The sequence below is a fragment of the Acinonyx jubatus genome, chromosome D3 (assembly GCF_027475565.1).
Source record: "Acinonyx jubatus isolate Ajub_Pintada_27869175 chromosome D3, VMU_Ajub_asm_v1.0, whole genome shotgun sequence".
Lineage (NCBI taxonomy): Eukaryota > Metazoa > Chordata > Mammalia > Carnivora > Felidae > Acinonyx > Acinonyx jubatus.
Window position 1 is genome coordinate 35,201,265 of NC_069392.1, and position 20,195 is coordinate 35,221,459.

The 20,195-nt window shown below is 38.1% G+C and overlaps 1 protein-coding gene across 5 annotated transcripts in view; it reads right to left on the bottom strand.

The window, feature by feature from the left end:
* PTPRM (protein tyrosine phosphatase receptor type M) overlaps positions 1–20,195 on the bottom strand; it is a 787,775-nt gene that overhangs the window by 446,670 nt on the left and 320,910 nt on the right. For all 5 annotated transcript variants that reach the window (XM_027068512.2, XM_027068514.2, XM_053205687.1 and 2 more), the window contains exon 4: positions 14,974–15,052. In XM_027068512.2, the coding sequence (XP_026924313.1) occupies positions 14,974–15,052 (79 nt within the window). The remainder of the gene's footprint in view (positions 1–14,973; positions 15,053–20,195) is intronic.

Here is a 20,195-nt window from a genome sequence, read left to right on the forward strand (position 1 = left end):
CACCTAACCTGGACCAACTTAATTTACATATTCTGCCTCCTAATATGGCTAATATATTTAAAGAATGTCCGATATATTGGCAACCAATTCAATTTCTTCCTAGGATTTGTGATTTAAATAACTTATTTTTCACTTTTAGGAAATATTTTGAACAATAAATATTAAAAATAGAGAAGTATTTAATTTTTTAATCATACATGAATTTATCTCTAAGAAGCAACTTTTAAAATATGCATGCATTTCTGCACACTAGTGTTTTGTTTTTGTTTTTGTTTTTTTAATGTAACGTGTCCAGTAACTTGTTGAGGAGACATATAGCATGTTGACCTAAAGCCTGGGCAATCTGAGGAAGGCTGGAAACTGACCTTTGATTGACCCAGGCTAAGAGTGAATTCAGGAAGGTTCATAAAGATTATTTATTGCACTGGGGAAAAAGACAAATTAAAAGCCAAATCATGAGAACAGTTAAAAATGGGGTAGGAGTGGTGAGGGGGTTAAATGAAAGTTAAAAAAAAATTCCATTGGAACCAAAAAGGAAGCTTCTAGCACCTGATAGAATCCTGGGAGCATATTATGAGTAGCTATGTTATTCATGGGTTGCTCTGAGGTCTCTGGTGGGAACTCTGGCTTTGCATTTCACTATCAGAACAACCCCTTGCCATTATGAAAACTGAACTCCATCTAATATGGTCTATTGGTCTCTTTCTCCCCTTTTGAAGTAACCATACACTTAAAAAATTAACAAAATGTCATCAGCATTTTCCCTTGTTAAATATTCATCTAAAACTATTTGAAATTCTGCTTGATATACATCAATCATTCTCAACTGGGGCAATCCCCACCCCCCACCCACCAGGGAACATCTGATAATGTCCAGAGACATTTTGTTTGTCACAACAGAGATCAAGATGGTAGGGGTACTACAGGTATCTAGTGAAAAGAGACCATGGATGGTGTTGAACATCCTGTAATGCACAAAACAACCCCCACAAAAAAGGTCAATATTGACCACAAGGTCAATATGGTCAAGGCTGAGAAGTCCTGATACATACGGCCCAGACAGACAAAAGCTTACTGGATCATCCTGTACTGTTGAACATTTTGGTTTCCTATACATAATGCCAAGATAAAACTTTTCATAATTAAATCATCATATATACTTTCTGTTTCTCCCTTAGCATAAATTTTTAGAATCTGAATTTAATAAGACAAAAGAAATGCAGTTTAAAAAGGCTTCTGACACAAATTGCCAAACCGCTTTCCTTAAAGCATGTACCAATTTGCATCTCTACCAGAAGGGTACACAAAAGTGCTCTTTTCGCCGCCCCCTCAAAAATACTAAGTGTTAGTTTCTGTAATCTGTCTTGAGAAACTTATGAACTATATGTACTCTGCTCTATGAGTTAACTTCATAACAATAATCTGAATATCACAATTGTCACTAGTTCTGCCATTGATCTGTTCATCCACTGGAAGTCCACACTTGGAAACCTACTTTCCTAAGGGCCCTGTTTCCAGCAATGGCTAACTGCACCAAAAACAAAAACACAGAAAAACTCATTTATCAATACAATCTGCTAATACTTACTGCCTCCAGTGGGCTGTTTGTTAGGATATAACTTAGATTTTTAATTTGGGGGCCAAAGATATGATCTTTGGATCAAAGGTGATCACTTTTCCTTTAGAATTGTTTTGGTCTTCAAAACAGCTTTCTGAAAGACTGCCAGTGCGTATTACTCACATGGTAAGGTTAAAAGTCCAAGGAATTTATGCCTCTGTCCAAACTGTATTTTGGGAGGGCCCTTCTCTGGAAAGGGTTGACTGTCCTTAGTTTGGGAAAGAGCATTGCTTGGTTGAGAAAAGGACTGCCAGAAAAAATAATCTGGCTAAGATAATAAAAGCCACAACTCAAATGGAAACCAGATGAACACATGCAAACTCATTAAGCATAAACACTTTTATAAGAAACTTATCCTTCTCAGATTAAACATAATTAATTGACCTAAGTGGAAGATAGTAACTCATCCAACAGGGTGCACAAGACAAAGGAACTGTGGAATTCTATTTTCCAGATCAGTTCTTCCAAGAACATGAAAGTCAAAATTTCTAATAATGGCATTTTTAATTTTTTCAATAAATGTTAAAGGCCTATATAATATTTCCAAAGTTTTAAGATGTCTGGATTCTCCCTGTCCAGTGATAGGAATTCTAGAACTGTTTTCGATTGGGAAGGCCAATCTTTCTTAAGATTTGGATTTATGCCATGTGTGTTCAAGCATTCAAGCATCATTATTTTAGCCCCTTATTACCTCTGAACAGAAGCAAAAGTTCCTCAACCCAAGCCTTAATGGACACACACACACACACACACACACACACACACACACACACACGATTTTTAAAACAGGGATTTTATTTTTAAAAAGTACCTATTACATAAGGATGGGGAAAAGATTAAACAAGATGATGCCAGGAAGGTATTCTGTGTGCCTGGTACCCTCAAAAATGTTCATTACTGTTTAAAATAACTAATCTACACTGGAAACTGGAAAAGATCCCAAGAAAAAAAGTCTCTGCAGCCAGACAAGTTTTGCTCCCATGCTGAGCTGTATGCTCTGAATCCTGCCAAACTATCTTAATTGTAACACCAGGTATAGCACCATTAGAGTAGAAATTTTCAATGTATCCCATATTCAAAAAGAAAAATTCTCTCTCTCTCTCCAAATTTATAGGCCCATTCGTCTCCCGGATACCCTTTCAAAATGCTATGCCAGCTTTCTTCTAAAATCTGCAGGATTTCTAGAAACGAAATATCTTCCATGAATATCAAACAGGAGTTTTAATACAACTCTCCTATTTTCTCATCTCTGCCATATTCTGTTGCTTATTATTAAGAAAGCAGTTTTTAAAAGAACAGAGGTTTTCATGTATTAATTGACCTCAAATCAGCCTTTGATCCCAAAGCCAGAAATTATTGACCAAGATGCAACTCTTTTTGTACATGTTTCATATTATTGATCCTTCAAAGTCTGCACCAAAATGCTAACAACAAAATCAAAGAACGGTAATTTGCGAGATCAAAGTGCAAACTGAAGTGGGGCAAAAGAGGACTGGGTCCTAACCCTTTTTTATTTTCATTTGCATTTTAATGTAATGACATAGGTTGAAATGAACTGGAGGCATTCCCAAAATGCCAGACAAAGTAGTCAGCTCCTTTCTCTGTGTACTTGTCCTCAAACAAGGAAGCTAGTGCTAAGAACAGAATGGTACTGCCCACACTGAAAAACAGTACATTCTGCAAACATTTTTCTTCTTTTAGTTTTAAGACAGACATTGATAAATTGTAAGAAATCAATGATTTTAGAATTTAATCTGCAGCTAACGTATTCTAGTGGGCCCATCAGGATGCAGTGCCTAAAAACAGGAACGATAATAACAGCTAACTTTCATTGGTCTCTTAGAATGTGCAGCACTATCCTAGGTTCATTATATTCACTTCATGTAATACATGGCAGGTGGGTTTTTGTTTTCAATCTTTTTCATTATATTGTTATGTTTTTGAATTGGAAGAAAAATAATGGAGCACGATTCTGTGTAATTTTTAGAATTTAGAATTCAAGGTATCATATATGCAAATCACTTTGCACTTAATGTGTTATATGACAACATATAAAAAAGACCATACACCATAACCAAGTGAGATTTATCCTAGGAATTCTAGGTTGATATAACATCCAGAATCAATCAGTATAAGGCACCCTACCAACCAAATAAAAGACAAAACCACATGATAATCTAATGGATGACAGAGTTCATGAAATGGCATATTGATATTTTAAGATGAAAAAGTATATGAAAATGGCAGTAGTAAAGAGATCACTCTGATATTCCCACACCCTTTGCCCCTGAAATAGGCCATAAAATTCTACTGTGATAGGTACCCTCCCTATACCAGAGGACAGGAGCTTCCTTATAAAGTAGATTCTACCATACATTAGAAATAAGTGACCTATAGAATAGGACATTGAAATTACACAATTAGAGGGGGAAAAAAAGAGTGAAGAAAGCTACAGGGCTTATAGGGCACAATGAAAAAAACAATATTCATATCATGGGAATTTTAGAAGGGAAAGAAAAGAAAAAGAGACAGAAAGTGTATTTAAAGCAGTAATGGCTGTCAACTTCCCAAACCTGGGATAAGAAAAAAACATTTAGATGCATGAAGTCCAAGAGATACCAAATAGGTTGAACTCAAATAGGCTACACCAAGACCTATTAAAACTTACTGTAAAAATTAAAAAACAATTAAAAACATTAAGAACAGCAAGAGAAAAGTCAGAAGTCACATACAAGGAAACCCCCATAAGACTAGTGGATGATTTCTCAACATGAACTTTTGAGGCCAAAAGAGCATGGTTGACATACTCAAAATATTGAAAGAAAATAACCGCCAATCCAGAATTCTACGCCTGGTGAAGCTGTCCTTCAGAAATGAAGGAGGGATAAAAGACTTCCCTGAACAACAAAAAGAGTTCGTTATCACCAGAACTACCTCACAATAATACCAAATGGACCACATCAAACTAAAAAACTTTTGTACAGCAAAGGAGACCACCAACAGAACTAAAAATTAACCTACTAAATGAAAGAAGATATTTGAAAACGTTATATCGAATAAGGGTTGTATTCAAAATATGTAAGAAAGTCATACAACTCAACATCAAAATGAAACAAAACAAAACAAAACAAAACAAAACAAACTAATAATCTGATTTAAAAATAGGCAGAGGACCTGAATAGGCATTTTTCATAGAAGACATACAGATGGCCAACAAACACATGAAAAGATGTTCAACATAACTCATCATCAGGGAAACACAAATCAAAACCACAGTGAGATACTATCTCACATCAGTCAGAATGGCTAGTATCAATAAGACAAAAAATAACAAGGGTTGGCAAGGATGTGGAGGAAAGGCAACCCTTGTACATTATTGTTGGGAATGTTAATTGGTGGAGACATTATGGGAAGAAGTATGGAGTTTCCTCAAAAATTAAAATAGGAATACCATAAAATCCAGTAATGTCACCGTTGGGTATTGACCTAAAGAAAACAAAAACATAAATCTGTAAAGATAGAGGCACCTTATGTTTACTGTACCATTATTTACAATAGCCAAGATATGGAAGCAAAGTAAGTGTCTATAGGTAGATGAATGGATAAAGAAAATGTTCTATTCCATAATGGAACAGAATATTACTCAGCCATAAAAAAATGAAATATTGCCATCTGTGACAATACACATTGGTACACAGAGTATTACGCTAAGTGAAATAAGTCAGACAAAAAAAAGACAAATTCCATACGATTTCACATATTATGTGGAATCAAAAAAAACAAAACAAATAAATAAGTAAACATACAAAATAGAAACAGACTCATAAATACAGAAAACAAACTGGTGGTTGCTAAAGGAGAGTGGGGGGATGGGTGAAATAGATTAAGAGGTACAAACTTGCAGTTATAAAATAAAATCATAGCAATGAAAAAATAAAGTCATAGGAATGAAAAGTACAGCATTAGGAATATCATCAATAATATTTTTAAATAATTTTGTATGGCTACAGATGGTAACTACACCTTACTGTGAGCACTACATAATGTACAGAATTATCAAATCACTATGTTGTACACCTGAAACTAACAGACCATTGTATGTCAACTACACTGTAATAAAAAAAAGAAAAGAGAAGAAAAAGAAATGCGAAAGGGTGTTCTTTGAATGGAAGTAAAAAAAGGCTAATTAACATCATGAAAACATAAATGGTAGAGTAAATCTCACTGATAATGGTAAATTTATACTCATTGTTAGATTTTGCAATAATATGGTAATAGTAGTACATAATTCACTTACAACTCTAAAAGTTATGAAAAAATGAACATAGTAAAAATAACTGTAAATAGAATGATCTTTTATTAGTTACACGATATAAAAATATATAAATTGTAACAACAATAACCTAAAATGTGAGGGGGAGGAGAAGTAAAAGTGTAAAGTTTCAAAATTCCATTAAAGTTAAGTTGTTATCAATATAAAATAAGGTGTTATAAGTTTAAGATATTTTATGTAAGCCTCATGGGAATTATATAGAAAAAAATGTTAGTAGTTTCATGAAAGAACAAGAAAAAGAAGTCAAAATATACTGAAACCAAAAACATCAACACACACACACACACAAGACACCAAAATCAGAAAAAAAGAACAATGGATCTACAACCAGAAAGACATTAACAAAAAGGAAATAGTGAGTCCTTTCCTATCCATAGTTGCTTTATATGTAAATGGCTCAAAAGACATAAAACATCCGAAGAAAGAAAGAAAGAAAGAAAGAAAGAAAGAAAGAAAGAAAGAACCAACAATGTGCTGCCTCCAAGAGATGCACCTTAGCCTTAAAGACACACATAGGCTGAGAGTGAGGGGATGGAAAAAGACATTTCAACGAAATGGCAACCACAAAAACAAAAACAAAAACAAAACAAAAATGCAGCAGAGGTGGCTATACTTAGACAAAATAGACTTTAAACTAAAAATGGTAAAAAGAGACAAAGAAAGTCATTATGTAATGACAAAGGGGTCTAACACATCAAGAAGATACAATTTACATACACAGTGGTGAAGCACCCAAAGGCAGACTTGAACGACACTCTAGACCAAATGGACCTAACGAACACATATAAAAAACTCTAGCCAACAACAGCAGAATGCACATTCTTCCCAAGCACACACGGAATACTTTCTAGGAGAGACCATATAGTTGGCCACAAAACAAGTCTTAGCAAATTTAACAAGACTGAAATGGTGCCAAAAATCTTTCTGACCACAAAAACATGAAATTAGAGATCAATAACAAGAGGAAAACTGGAAAATTTATGAACACGTGGAAATTAAACTACTCTCTCCTAAATAACAAATGGACCAAAGAAGACATTAAAGAAGAAAAAAAAAGTTTCTTTAGACAAAAAGGTAAACACAAAATACCAGAACTTGTGGGATGCGGCAAAAGTCATTCTAAGAGGAAAGTTCACAGCAATAAATACCTACATTAAGACGCAATAAAGATCCTAAATATACAACCTAACTCTACATCTTAAAGAACTAAAAAAGAACAAACTGAGCCCAAAGTTAGGAGAAAAACGGAAATAACAAAGATTAGAGTAGAAGTAAAGGACAGAAAACATTAGAAAAGATTAGCTAAACTAAGAGCAGCTTCTTTCAAAATATAAAATTGACAAACCCTTAGGTAGACTAACCAAGGCGGGGGGGGGGGGGGGCGGGAGGAAGACCCAAATCAACAAATTATAAATGAAATAGGAGACCTTATAACTGATATGGTAGAAATTCAAAGGGTCTTAGGAGGCTAGTAAGAGCAACTACCTGCCAACAAACCAAATAACTTTTAAGAAACTGAGAAATTCTTAGACAGCTTATCGAGAGAAAGTCAGGAAGAAATAGAAAATCTGAATAGACCAATTATAAGTAAGGAGATGAATCAGTAATCAAAAAATCCCCCAACCCAGTAACAGGACCAGATGACTTCACCAGTGAATTTTGCCAAACATTTAAAGAAGAATTAGCATCAATCCCTCTCAAACTCTTCCACAAAATTGAAGAGGAAGAAATACTCCCAAACTCATTTTATGAGTCCAGCATTATTCTGATACTGAAACTAGAAAATAACACTACTAACAAACAAACAAACAAACAACCAAAACAAAGTAGGCCCATATTCCTGATGAATATAGATGTAAAAATCCTCAATAAAATACTAGCAAACCAATTCAGCAGCACATTAAAAGGATCATGCATCACGATCAAGTAGAATTTATTCCTGGGATGCAAGGATGGTTCAACATAGGCAAATCAATGATTGTATCACATTAATGTATCACATTAATAGAATGAAAAGAATCATATAACCATCTCAAGAGATGCAGATAAAGCACTGCACAAAATCCAGTATCCATCCATGATAAAAACTATGAACAAATTATACACAGAAGGAACATAGCACAGTAAAAGTCACAAATGACAAATCCACACATACTACCACACTGAATAGTAAAATGTTGAAAGTTTTTCCTCTAAAATCAGAACAAGACAAGGTTGCCACTTTTACCACTCCTATTCAACATTGTTCTAGAAGTCCTAGCTAGGGCAGTCAGACAAGAAAAATAAATAGAAGTTATCAGAATTGGAAAGAAAGAAACAAAATTACCTCTATTTGCAGGTAACATAATTTTATACAGAAAAAAAATCTAAAGACTCAATCAGAAAACTATTATATCTAATCAAAGAATTCTGTAAAGTCCCAGATTACAAAATAAACATATAAAGATGAGCAGAACTTCCATGTACTGACAGCAAATTTCTAAAAAATAAATAAAGCAATCAATCTCATTTATGATAGCATCAATACTTGGGAATAAATTTAGCTAGGGAGGTAAAAGATCTATGTGCTGAAAACAGAACATTGATTAAAAAAAACTTAAAAGACACAAATAGGGGCGCCTGGGTGGCTCAGTCTGACTTCGGCTCAGGTCATGATCTCACAGCTCATGAGTTCAAGCCCCGCGTCGAGCTCTGTGCTGACAGCTCAGAGCCTGGAGCCTGCTTCAGATTCTGTGTCTCCCTCTGTCTCTGCCCCTAACCCATTCTCATTCTGTCTCTGTCTCTCTCAAAAATAAATAAACATTAAAAAAAAGACACAAATAAATGGAAATTTCATGTACATGGATTGAAAGAATTAATATTTTTAAAATGCCAATACTACCAACAGTCATCTATAGATTCAATGCAATCCCTACTGAGATTCCAATGGCATCTTTTACAGGAGTAGAAAAAACACTCCTAAAATGTTTATGGAATCACAAAGGACCCTGAATATCCAAAGAAATCCTGAGAAAGAAGAACAAAGCAAGAGGCACCACGTTTCCTGATTTCAAGCTAAACTATGAACCAGTCATCAAAACAGCATGATACTGGCATAGAAATGGACAAACAGACCAATGGAACAGAATCAAGAGCCCAGAAAAATACCCCAGCATACAGTCAACTAATCTTTACAAAGGAAGTCAAGCATACTCAATGGAAAAAAGACAGTCTTTTCAACTCAATGAAGAAAAGACAGTCTTTTCAACAAATGGAGCTGGGATAAGTGGATATTCATATGTAAAAGAATGAAATTGGACCCATATCTTACACCACTCACAAAAATTAACTTGAAATGGGTTAAAGACTGAAATGTGAGATGAAACCATGAAACTCCTGGAAGGAAGCAAAGGAATACAGCTCCTCGGCATGGGTCTTGGTAATAATTTCTTAAACATGACTCCCGAAGTACAGGTAAAAGAATAAAAAGTTAACAAGTGGGTCTATATCAAACTAAAATCTTCCGCACAGCAAAATAAACTATCAACAAAGTGAAATGAGAAACTTGTAGAATGGGAAATATGTGTGTAAACCATCTATCTGACATGGGTTTAATATCCTAAATATATAAAAAACTCATATAACTTGAGCAAAAAAAAAAAAAAAAAAAAACAAAAAAAACAAAAAACAAAAAAACCCCACCTAATTAAAAAATGGGCTAAGGACCTGAATAGACATTTCTCCAAAAAAGACCTATTGAAGGTCAACAGGTACATGAAAAGATGCTCATCATCATAGCCATTGGGGAAATGCAAATTAAAACCATAATGAGGTATCACCTCACACCTGTTAGAATGACCATCATCAAAAAGGTAAAAGATAACAAATACTGGGGAGGATCTGGGGAAAAGGAAACCCTTGTGCACTGCTGATGGGACTGTGAACTGGAGCAGCCACTGTGGAAAACAGTATGGAAGATCCTCAAAAAATTAAAAATAGAACTCTCACATGATCTAGAATCTCACTTCTACCAGTTTATCCAAAGGTACTGAAAACACTAATGGAAAAGGTATCTGCACCTTCACGTTCAGAGCAGTTTTCTTTACAACAGCCATGACATGGAAACAACTTGAGTATTTATCAATTGAAGGTGTAGAATATATGTACAATAGAATGCTATTCAGCCATTAAAAAACAAAAAACAAAAAAAAAACAAGGAAATTCCTCATTTGCAACAACACAGATGGACCCCAAGGGCATTATGCTAAGTGAAATAGGTCAGACAGAGAAAGACAAATACCTTGTGATTTCACTTACATGCGGAATCTAAAACAAAACAAACAAGAAAACAAACTCATGGGAAAGGAGATCAGAGGGAAATGGAGCAAGGTGTTCAAAAGGCACAGACTTCCAGTTATAGGTAAGTACTTGGAATGTAATGGACAACAGGAATACACACTGTGTGAGACAGCAAAGTTGTTAAAAGAGTAGATCCTGAGAGTTCTCATCACAAGGAGGAAATATTGGGGTTTTTTTTCTTTCTTCTTTTTGTATTTATATGAAATGATGGATGTTAACCAAACTTATTATGGTAATCATGTGATGATATATGTAAACCAAACCACCATGCTGATACCTTAAACTTTTATAGTAATGTATCTCCCATTATTTCTCAATAAAATAAGAAAAAAGATAAATAAGTCAATTAGAAATGGCAAAGAATCTAAGTTGTCATTTCTTTAAAAAGGTATATAAGTGGCCAATAAACACCCAAAAAGATGCTTAACAAGATTAGCCATTACAGAATCAAAACCATAAAGACTTATCACCCCAAAGTCACCAGGGTGAAAAATAAAACACAAATAACAGATATTGGCAAGAATTCACTGCTCCTCGGACTGTAAAATGGTGCAGCCAATTTGATAAACAATTTCACTGTTATCCACAATGCTAACCATAGAGTTATTACATGACCCAGTAATCCTCGTCTTAAATATATAGCCAAAAGAACTGAAAGCCTGTAACAGAAATGTTTGCCACGGTATTATTCCCAATAGCCCCAAATTAGAAAGTCGAATGTCCCTCTGTTGACGAATAGGTACAGAACATATGGTGTGTCATACAATGGAAAGTTTCTCAGCTTTAAGAAGGAGAAGTACTGAAATGTTCTGTAACACACAGGCACCGTGAAATGTTGTGCTAAGTGAAAGAAGCCAGACAAAAAAGACCATGCATTGTATGATTCCACTTAAATGAAATACAGGAAAGCAAGCAAATCTATAGAGACAGAAAGTAGATTAGTAACTGCCTAGGGCTGGGGGTAGAGGCCAAGGAAAATGGAGACTGACTTAACAGTGGGTGCAGGGTTTCTTTCTGGGTGATGAAAATACCCTAAAATTGATTGTGGTGATGGTTACACAACTCTGTGGATTTACTAAAAACACTGAACATACACTTTAAGCAGATGAACTGTAGGACAGGTGAAATATATCTCCATAAACCTGTTAAAATGCAGCACGGCTCGTAAAGGCATAAAAGTATATACGGGCACTACAAGGTAATAACAGAAATACCCAGACATGCAGAGCTTATAACTTACGTAAAAACAGGAGACAACATTATGAAGCTGATAGGTGCTCCTACTAGGATTATTGAACCAAATTCGAAATATATTTTTAGCGTGAATACCAAATACAAAAATTATCTGTGTTCATTAGAAGTGGTCTTAAGCCATCGAGCTGCTGATTCTGCACAGCCATATCCACATTTCATGCTGAGCCTGCATTTTATTGTCACTACATTAAAATCAATTTTATGAGCAACTGTATACTCTTAACAGAACAAGTACTTTTAAAAAATGTTGAAATGCCTACTCATAAACCTATATGAATCCAAACAGGAGCCTTTAGAGTGAAGTAAATAAATAAAGTTCAGCAGTTTTGCATCTCTTTGGAAAGCATAATTTTGGATATGAAATATTTATGCTCCTTTGTGATTTAAATCTAATGACCACCACGATTTCAAAAAATTGATTATTATTTAGAAATCTTGATAGGAAAGCCCTTAAAATATTATCTGCAAAGCTTTACATTTTAAGACCAAGCTACTGCCTTCTTTAAAATCTTTATTTGCATGTTTTCCCCATAAACCTAGAGATTCAGGAAAAAATAACTACAGAAGGGCCATCATCAAAACCATTTAAAGCTTACAGTTCAAAATGCTGTTGTACCATACATCACCTTGGTACAGAGCCCGTTTTGCAATTCTGTGTCTCTTAAGAGCAGTTTGCAAAGCCAATTAGGTATTAGCACCAGTATTCTCCAAAGGCGAAACCATAAACACCATTTCTACGACTACAGGCACCTGGGCTCGGAAGGAATGAACAAAACTGCAGGAAACACATTTGGGGAAGGTTCTGATAGAAGGACAAGCATTGAGACTTTCTATCTTACTGAAGACAGTGAGCAATTCGTTTTCTGCAGAATGGGAAGAGCCACATTTTAGGAGCTCTTTGCTGGCCAATGGCCAGATGTAGAACAAACCCCAAGATACAAAACAAGACAGACCCCTGCAAACTTGGCCTCATCCACTGCACCTGCAACAGGGCAGCAATAACATCTGCCTTGGGGTGAAGTTTGCCCTGAGTGACAGGGAGTGCTCAGCACATAGTAGGTGTGCAGCATTACTGTATCTATTTTCTTTAACCTCCTGGTAAGAGGTGAATCTGAGACAGGATCAATTGTGCACATTAGAAGATCCCATGGCATTTTTCTAAGCCCAAGGCTATTACTCCATGGATCTGGCTAAGTTCCAACTCAGGTAATTATATTCCACTTCCTAAATTTTCCCTGCTGTTCCAATCAGGTACAGCATCATTCGTTTTCCTGCCTTTTGAGAAAAAAAAAAGTGGGGGGTGGGGAAATTCTTCTTGAACTCACCAATCTTGCTGACGGAAGAAAGGCAAATGTAATGTGTCACAAAAGTAATGTCTGCTTCAGTAAGGAACGACGTGACTGCAGTGTTTGAACTCTGGTGTTGTGGCATGCTCTGAGCACCAGGATAAAAATCTCAGAGAGAGCAAATCCCTCTGGATGAAATCAGATGACTGTGTTCCGATACCCTCATCAGATAACAACCATGAAGGCTCTCTGTAACTACTACAGGGAATGATCTCATGATCTCTTCAATCCACGCAATAAAAGCAGAGACACTCCTGCAAGTGTTTAGATCTTTAATGTCATTGTAGATATAACCATTTTCTCATGAGTTTGGGTAAGGACCATCAGCAGAAATCCAGGAATGTATGAACCAGCCAGTCTCTCTTTAATGCTGAGGAGACCCTAAAAATAAAGCAGGCTGCCATCCCTCACATAGCCAAAAGATTTAAAGTCTGACAAGATCAACTTTGGGCAAGGAGAGAGGGAAAATAAAACTCCCATGCACTGCTGGTGGGAATATAAACTGGTGCAGACTTTTCATAGCAATTTGGCAGCATCGAGTAAAACTAAAAGTGTTTCTATTCTACATTCCAGGAATTCTGCTTCTAAGAATGTATCCTACCAAGGCCCTTGCACATTGTACCCAGAGGCACATACATGGATCATCACTGCAGCCATGTTTGTCGGAGAAAAAAAACGGGAGCAAAGAAACTAAATGTTCATGGAAAAACAGAAAAACAGAGCGCAGTATATTCATCTGATAGAATATCACAGGTTGACCTAAAGAACATAATGCTAAGTGGGGAAAAAATACAGAGTAATTTATATGGTTGGATACGATTCATTAGAATTTACAAAAGGGCAAACATTACTTTCTTACTTTTTATGAACTACACACTGACTGTGGGAAAAAGCACACCCACATGCATGCACACACACAGAGGTTTTCAGCATTTTGGATCCTCAGCTCTGAAACCACTCATCTGGGGGTGGAAAAGTCTCCATTGTAGGTTTCTTCGTAGGAGTCTTGGCCTGACCCCCAGGATAGAAGGTGAAAAAGCCACAGTGTGCTTTCCTAGATGACCCTGATTTCCAGCAAGGGAATGAGCACATGATCTAGCTGGCCAACTTTGACAGTCCCACTCAGGGTTTTGAGACCAAGGCTGAGGGGAGAAAGGCGTAGAGACAGTGACAAATGTTGAGGCAGGTGGCAACGGTCAGAGAGCAGGTTGCAGCACCCTTACCCCCATGGATGGCCCCTCAGACATAGGTGCCAGCATGGCTCTGGCTACAGAGCCTCCCTTTGAATCTCTACCCACTCCTGGAGCCTAGATCCATGTTCCCCGTGATTCTATTTGCCACCAATTCCCTTTCTATGCAAAGCTTTTCTGCTTTAATCAGCTACATCTGTTTCTGCTGCTGGTGGAATATGAACCTTAGAGATGGAGGGGGCAGCAGCTTGTCCCTGTGACACCCCCCTCCCCCCAAGGAGAGACAAGGGAGAAACGGGACTGGCTATGTGCCATATTTTATTGATTTAAGGACAACAGTTCAGACATAAATATGACAGCCTGTTAATAGCTGTTCATACTGAGCGGTAAAAGGAAAAGTGTGTGTTTGTCACCCATGGGACTTTTTTAAAGTATTAATTTTTAAAAGATGAGGACCAGACTATTTCTGGGGTCCCCAAATGGTTTAGGTAGATTTCTTGCATTTGATGGGTCCCAGGCCTTTTTGGAGCCATATTGTTTAAAAGTATACGAGTAATGCACTAGACATAGAAACAAAATGCACAGATTCTCAATGTTTAACCTGGTGCTACCGTTTAAAAGGGAAATCTAAAAATCTTTGCAAGGATGTCTGAGTCGACCAAAGTGGCCCATTAGCCTCCAGTCCTGATCGTCATTTCAGAGGGGCTTAGATACAATGAATGACACACAAAATGGATGTTTTTGGACTTCTGGGCTGGCAAAGCAATGCCTAAAGACTTGTCGGGGAACTCGTTTCGCATCACGTCTCCTCAGGTTTTAGTGTCTTCTCTTAATCTGGAGCATAAAAGTGCCCCCAACATTGAACCCAAATGTGCAAGAGTTGAGGCAACTTACTACATGGATGTCCTAACACCTTCACTTCATCAATAGCGAGGTAGCCTTGATGTCCAGAAGTTATCACTTCAAAAATCACCTGGAAAATTAAGCAAGATTTATATTATTCACACATTTGGTCAGAGTTTTACCAAGTGTGCTGACACATAAGACACGTAGTCTGTCTGTCTGTCTTTCTTTCTTTCTTTCTTTCTTTTCCTTCTTCCTTTCTTTCTCTCTTTCTTTATTTTCTTTTCCTTCCTTCCTTCCTTCCTTCCTTCCTTCCTTCCTTCCTTCCTTCCTTCCACCCATCCATCCATCCATCCATCCATCCACCCATGCTTCCAACAAATATTAGTGGAGCACCTAATATCTGCCAGGCAACATTTCAGGTTCTAAGATGACAAAGATAAATAAGACACAAACCCAGTTTTCAGGGGGGTTATTGAGAAGGGATGGGACAGACAGCATCCCACATCAAGGATTCACCTCGTAAGGGAGGTAATACCACGGTTAAGAGCCCATGTTTAGAAGACAGAGGCTTAAAATCATTTACCAGAGACAATGTTAAGATTTAAATTGCTTTGGGGTTCCTGGGTGGCTCAGCTGGTTAAGCGTCCGACTTCGGCTCAGGTCATGATCTCACGGTCTGTGAGTTCAAGCCCCACGTTGGGCTCTGGGCTGACAGCTCAGAGACTGGAGCCTGTTTCGGATTCTGTGTCTCCCTTTCTCTCTGACCCTCCCCCGTTCATGCTCTCTCTCTGTCTCAAAAATAAACATTAAAAAAAATTTTTTTTAAGATTTAAATTGCTTTAAGATAACACATTTTCTGGTCAACTCCTTTGAGGGGATTCTATGACCACACTGAACCGTGTGGGGCCCTAGGTTTTATACATCTAAAATGAAAAAAACACTGTAAGTGCTGTGAAAAAAAAAAGTACAGGGTATTAGAGTAACATGTACCAAGAGGACCTCCCATGAGGTGGTAGCACTTCAGCTAAGATCTGAATATGAGTGAAGAAAGACAGTAAGGCTTCTTCCAGGGTATGTGCAAAGGCCCTGAGCTGGACATGACCAGAACCATGAAGAGGAGCATTGGGACCTATAGCTATAAAGATGAGCTGTGACTGGGTTACAGAAGCTCCATTCACAGAGCAGAGATACAAAAGAAGACACTATATTAACAATATAAAGATGCTTGGGCCCCTGGGTGGCTCAGTCAGTTAAGCATCCATTTCAGCTCAGGTGATGATCTCACAGTCTGTGGGATCGGGCCCCGCATCAGGCTCTGCACTGACAGCACAGAACCTGCTTGGGATTCTTTTCCCCTCTCTCTCTGTCCTCCTCCCTCCCCCCTCTCAAAAATAAATAAATAAGCATCAAAAATAACACCATTAAGAGGTTACACCCACTGAAATTCAGATGGCAGAGGTATGAATTAAGAGGACAATGATATAAAAATCTCTATAGTAGTCAAACCAAGAGGTCTTTGGCAACTTTTTGATTGTGGGAAAGGTGAGGCAAGAAAAGAAGGGCAACATGCTGTTAAGTTTTCAGAACGAATGACATTTTTGAGATGGTAGAACCACTTCAGAGAAATTGAGGCTAAAGGAGAAAGAAAGAACTGGTAAGAAGCTATCGATGTTCTTACTACGATTGTTTAAAGTTGTCTGTTGTCAGCCTCTGATTAAAAAGGTCCACATGACCTCACTTAAACCTCCATTTACACATACCTGCATCAGCAAAGAAACCGTGGCTCATGCAAGGTACATATGCTAAGTCTTAAAACATCCCAGTAACTGCACTTCTTGGAAAAATTAAAATTTTCATTCTCATAAAAACCAATACAAAATGAGAAGCTTTATTCATAGTAACCAAAAACTGGACACAGCCCAGATGCAGTCAAGTGGTACGTGATAAAACAGACTGTGGTACATCCGCAGCATGGAATACTACTCAACAATAACAAGGAAATAACTACTGATGCACCCAAAACTTGGATGAATCTAATAATGCTGATGAGTCCACGTATGTGACTTCAAAGCTTTTGAAGGGAGGGCAGATTAGTGGCTGCCAGGGCTGAGGGATAGTGGGAGGAGGGATGGGAGAGTCGTCACAAAAGGACAATGTGAGTAATCCCTGTGATGTTGTGACCTTTAAGGTCTTCACTGTGGTGGCAGATGCAGAAACCTACTTAGGCAACAAAACTGTACATAGTTCAGGGGCGCCTGTGTCCAACTTCAGCTCGGGTCATGATCTCACAGCTCATGAGTTTGAGCCCTACATCAGGCTCTGTGCTGTCAGTGCAGAGCCTGCTTCGGATCCTCTGTCTCCCTCCCTCCCTCTCTCCCTCTCTCTCTCTCTCTCTCTCTCCCCTCCCCCAAGCTCCCTCTCTGCCCCTCCCCCACTCAAACGTGTGCTCTTTCTCTCTCAAAAATAAACATTATAAATAACTGTACAGCTCATAGCAGCTTTATTTCCAATAGCTAAAACATGGAAGCCACCAAGTATCCATTGACAGATGAATGGATAAGCAAAACGGGGTCAATACATACAATGGAGTATTACTCAATCCTACAAATGAAGGAAATTCCTGTACACGTTATGACATGGAGAAACCTGGAGAACATCATGGAGGTGAAATGAGTCGGCCGCAGAAGGACAGATACCAGTAAGATCCCACGTACAAGTTACCTGGAAGTAGACAGGAAGTAGAATGGTAGTTGTCAGGGCTGGGAGAGAGGGATGGCAAGTGACTGTTTCGTGGGTGCACAAGCAGAAAAGAGTTCTGGAGATGGATGGTGGTGTTGGCTGCACAACATCGAGAAGGTATTTAATACCCCTGACCTATACACTTCAACATGATTAAAATGATAAATTCTGTTACTTGCATTTTACTAAAACAGTGAAAAAATATACAGAACTACACACCCATGCATGTCCAAGTCCATGTAAAAGAAGAAATCTGGAAAAGCTCTGTAGATTTCAACAATGTCACTATCCTGGTTGTGATATCATACTTTTGGTTTGCAAAATGTTACCATTGGAGGAAACTGGGTACTACGTATACAGGAATCTGTATCATTTCTTGTTGTTTTTTTTTTCATAAAAATTTGTAATGTTTATTATTTATTTTTGAGAGAGAGAGACAGACACAGCATGAGCAGGGGAGGGGCAGAGAGAGAGGGAGACACAGAATCCGAAGCAGGATCCACGCTCCGAACTGTCAGCACCGAGCCCAGCACGGGGCTCAAACTCACGGACCACGAGATCACGATCCATGAAGTCAGACGCTTAACTAACTGACTGAGCCATCCAGGAGCCCCATGTATTATTTCTTGTTATCGCATCTGATTCCACAATGATTTCCACAAAAAAAAAGTAACTGTAAATTACACAGGATGTGCTACATACACTGAATAGCTACCACTCCGTTCTCTTATTTGTTAGTTTGTGTGAAAATTCTTTAAGGAAGAACTAAGAGATTCAGATAAAAGATAATTGTTAAAAACTCAGTCTTTCTGATTCCGGACATCATGTATCATGCTGTTTTTGCTACTACACATTGCCTGAACAAACACTTCCACCCTACGACTGCATTATTTATGTGTGTGCGATGGATGTGAAAATGGAGAAAGCCATCAGCAGAGCCCAAAATGGAAAGGCTCGAGGGGCTCCCTAGACAAGAAGTCATCCCAGAAACACCCGCGAGACTAGACGACACCGGGCTACAATGCCAACGCACTGAAATACAAAACACACGGGAGAGGAGAGGCCCAAAGTAGAACAGAAATGAAATAAAACGTTGTCCTGTTCGTAAGTGTGTCTTTTTTCCACTGACGACCCGGAGAGAGGCAGAGATGCATGCACATTATTACAATGGGATCTGGCCTACTTCTCTCTGTGCTAAAGTCTAGACGACAGTCGAGGGAACAAAAAGCAGATCAACACTGAGAGCAAGTAGGGGAGAAAGCCCTCCGGACGCCCTCAAAGCTGGGCCCCTGCGAAACGGTCCTATCCTGCCTGGCAGGAGGCAGCAACAGCAGGCAGTACTGAAGCAGCCAGCTGCTCTGCTCAGAATGGCCACTGCACAGACCAATGTCCCTGACCATCAGCTACCCAAGAACTCCATGGCTCTGGTCACAAAAAGGGTATTTTGAAAGCCCAAACCAGAAATGTTCATCCAGGGGCACCTGGGTGGCTCATTTGGTTGACTGACTGACTTTGGCTCAGGTCATGAACCCACAGCTTGTGGGTTCAAGACCCACACAGGGCTCTGTGCTGACAGCTCAGAGCCTGGAGCCTGCTTCCGATTCTGTGTCTCCCTCTCTCTCTGCCCTTCCCCGGCTCACACTCTGTGTCTTTCCCTCAAAAACAAATAAAAAATTTTTAAAAACTAAAAAAAAAGAACTGTTCATCCAGCCTTCCCTTCTCCCAGCTGATCCCCCTTCCCTCTTCCCTCCCTCCCTCTCACTCATTCATTCACTCACTCATTCAAGTCCCCACTGAGTGTCCTTTTTACTCCAGGCACTGGCATAAGTACTGTGATAAGCACCATGAACAGAACAGATGCAAAATTGTCCTTCTTACCAAAAATTGTATTTTCACATTATCAACTATAAGAGTTGAAGCTTCTTATAAAAAGAGAATGATCTGTATTTTTAAAGGGATATGTTAACTCTTAGAATAGAATGTACATGTAAAACATGCTCATGTGGATCTATTTTTGAAGTTTATGTGCTAAAATTTAACGTACAATATTTCATTTAAACCAATACAGCACCATGGCCCTAAGAAAGGAAAGAGGAGAAGAAATTAGACATCTCGATAAGTCACCCTAAAACCTCTGAATCTGGTTTCTCACCCATCACTTCAATAGAATTTATGATGACCCTCAAAAGTTTTACACTCAATGATTCGGAGTCTTACTGTCCAACTATTAATAGGATATTTACTGTCAGCTCTGAGAGGGATCCAAAAAAAAAACCAAACTAGACAATTTTATGGAATTCAAGCTTTAGTTCCACAAAAAATAAGGAACACAGACAAGAACAAGACAGGAGCCAAGTAACAGGTGGAACAATAAGGGGCTATTAGGACTATGATCTTTCTCCACCATAGAACTGTCACCTCCTCATTACCAAACCAACCAGGATGCCTCGGATCCAGCCAAGGCAACCTTCTACCCAATTTTTCAGCCTGCTCGTTAAACTCACAGCTGTCCCAGAAAGGACTTACAAGTG